This window comes from Gavialis gangeticus, unplaced genomic scaffold (assembly GCF_001723915.1).
Source record: "Gavialis gangeticus isolate Ggan-Ray unplaced genomic scaffold, GavGan_comp1, whole genome shotgun sequence".
NCBI classification, from domain to species: Eukaryota; Metazoa; Chordata; order Crocodylia; family Gavialidae; genus Gavialis; species Gavialis gangeticus.
In genome coordinates, this window is record NW_017729012.1 from 11,152,680 (window position 1) to 11,155,254 (window position 2,575).

The window sequence follows — 2,575 nt, forward strand, 5'->3', positions numbered from 1 at the left end:
TATTACTAGGGTTAGGAGAAAGGAAGGGATGGCAGGAGAAATGCAGTGGTTCTCAACCAGGGTGCTGTAACACCCTGGGGTCCTTGAGGGGTGTTGTAGTATGCTGCACAATGATATCACTGTTAAGTGTGCAAACATGATTTACAAGATAAACCAAATGATTTCAAATAAAAATCCACAGTGTTGAAAAAAATATGACCCGTTGTGGTCTTTCTGAGTAACTTGCAGTAGAAAAATTACTGTATTATTTTTCCACAGTCAAAAACTGAGTGAAAAGGAAAACCTTGCATTTTCTGAGGGGAGCTGGGGGGCGAGGGGGGCGCCGGTGCGGGCGGACCCGGGTAACGGTTCTCTGTGCAGTTCCAGCTGACCGTGCCCGTCACTGTGGTCTTCGCCAAGGGCTCCCTGCCCGCGGCCCAGCAGAGGCGGCTGCCCTTCACTGACGTGCGGGAGGAGGAGACCCCGCTGAACCGTAAGCCCTGCGTTTCCAGTGACTGGGTGTTTTCTGGCGTCCTGGAGCTTCCTGCCTCTGTCAAGGCTGGAGCAGGTCTCCCTGCAGCCATGGTCCAAGCAGGCACTGGGTGGAGAGGAGCAGGGACTGCTGACCCACCGCCACTCTCATGGGCACCCGTAGCCTGGAGGATCCTCGCAGCCAGGCCACGCACGCGGGGGCATCTACCGGAGCTGGGGCTGGCACTATTGGCCAACGGGGCTCACAGCATCGGGCTGAGGCTGGGGAGCCCGTGGCTGGGTCCAGTGGCCTCACTCGCGCTCTGCCTTCCCCGCAGTGAGGACCAGTGTCATCGGCCGCTATGAGACCGCTTACCGGAGCGCCACGGCCCAGGAGGAGGCAGCTTTGGCCCTGGGCACAGTGCAAGGTGTGGGGACAGGGCAGCCCAGGACATGGAGACCAGGGTCTGCCATGGTCCTGGTGGCTGGCTGTGCCCTGGGGGTGAGTGGGGCAGCCTGGGAAGTTGCTGTATGCAGAGGGATGCAGCTCTTTACCCCAGGGCCTTGGGGGGTGCACGCTGCCCTTCCCCCCCATGTCCAGACTGCTGCAGGTTGCTGTGCTGGTGGCGTGCTGTGTTCAGGGGCCATGCAGGGCTGGGTGGCCCCAGAGAGGGGGAGAAGCTGGGGACCCTGGGGTGGGGGCAGTGCAGAGGTCTCTGCCTGCAAGAGCTGGTGGTGGGGATGCCCTGCCTTGGGTTCAATGGCACTGGGGTGACCAATCCCCCCATCCTCTCCAGAGGCCGATGCGGCACTGCTGCCACTGCAGGATGGCTTGCTGGGCTCACTGACCGTCTACATCATCCCAGAGGCTTCGTCTCTTCTGCCACAGGTACAGCCTCCCCTGCTGCTGGGAGCGCCCTGTCCAGCTGCTTGTCTTGACTGGGACCGGCCGGCTGTACCTGGCGTCCCATCATGGGCTGCCCTCCCCGGAGCAGCTTGCAGGTGCCCCTGGTGTGACTGCAGTAGGTGGGAGCTTGCCCAGAGAGATCCCCTTGCTCCTGACTCTGCCCAAGGGTGGCTGCGGCCTGGGAAGCAGCTGATCCTGGGTGAGGTGCAGCTGCAAGACCTCCCTGAATGCTGCAGGGCAGAGACCCAGTTCTTCTGCCTCACAGGTTTCTCTGCGTCTTCCCTCCTGGCTGCTCGCTGTTGGGACAGGCTCTGTCCTCCTCCCTGTCCCAGGGACAAGCCTGAGGGGCTGGGGCAGGGGTCTCTGCAGCTTTCTCAGCCCCATCATCCTGGGGTCCCCAACGGGCGGGCCCTGCCTTGGAATGGGTGGAGTGGGCACGTTCTGCCATGTCTGGCTCTTGCTACCCTGCCCGGTCCTGTCTGCAGGGGGTCAGCGTGTACATCGGGAAGCACCGCAGCGCCGTGGTGAGGGGCCCACCGGCCGCGGGGGATGTCTTGACTGCGGTGAATGGCCAGGTGCGGCATATCGCACAGATCATGTCCTTCACCCCTGACTCCATCGCTGCTGCCCTGTCGGACCGTGTGCCCCTGGACAAGCTCGGCTTAGACACCCGCCGCCCCTTCAAGTCCAGCCTGGGTAGGGGCTGTGCCTGTGTGCCTGGCCGGGTGGGACGATGCTTTCCCATGCAGTCAGGGCACTGCTCACCCATGGGAATCCTGTGCCAAGCTTGCCCGGCTGTTCCTTCCCCCACGGGGGCTGTGGTACTGATGGTACTGTTGCCTTTGGCTGTGGCACAGGGCAGTTGTTGAGGCCCAAATGTTGCCCCTCTTGGTACTGGGTGAGCTGCAGCTCAGGGTTTGCGCAGGGTGGCACTTTGGGGTGTGCTGAGGCTGGTTGGGGGCACAGGGGCCCTGGTGCTAGCAGTCACTGTGTGACATGAACTGAATGGCATTGCTGTGCCCTGAGTGCCTGGGATGTGCCCTGTCCGTCCCCATCACAGGGGCCATAGCAGCCTCCGTGCTCTGCCCCACGCAGGGTATGAAATCACCTTCAGCCTGCTGAACCCCGACCCCAAGTCCCACGACGTGCGCTGGGACATTGAGGCTGCTGTCCATGGCTATGTCCAGCCCTTCCTGGACAAGCTGAGCTTTGTGGCCA

General features: G+C 62.0%; 1 protein-coding gene across 1 annotated transcript in view; it reads left to right on the plus strand.

The window, feature by feature from the left end:
- Window positions 1–345: 345 nt before the first annotated feature.
- The window catches only part of PIGS (phosphatidylinositol glycan anchor biosynthesis class S), a gene marked incomplete at its 5' end in the record, with an annotated part of 10,871 nt that continues 8,641 nt past the window's right edge, over window positions 346–2,575 (plus strand). Inside the window, 4 exons of the mRNA XM_019510978.1 lie at window positions 346–472; window positions 789–878; window positions 1,248–1,339; window positions 1,843–2,053. Of these exons, the coding sequence (XP_019366523.1) occupies window positions 346–472; window positions 789–878; window positions 1,248–1,339; window positions 1,843–2,053 (520 nt within the window). The remainder of the gene's footprint in view (window positions 473–788; window positions 879–1,247; window positions 1,340–1,842; window positions 2,054–2,575) is intronic.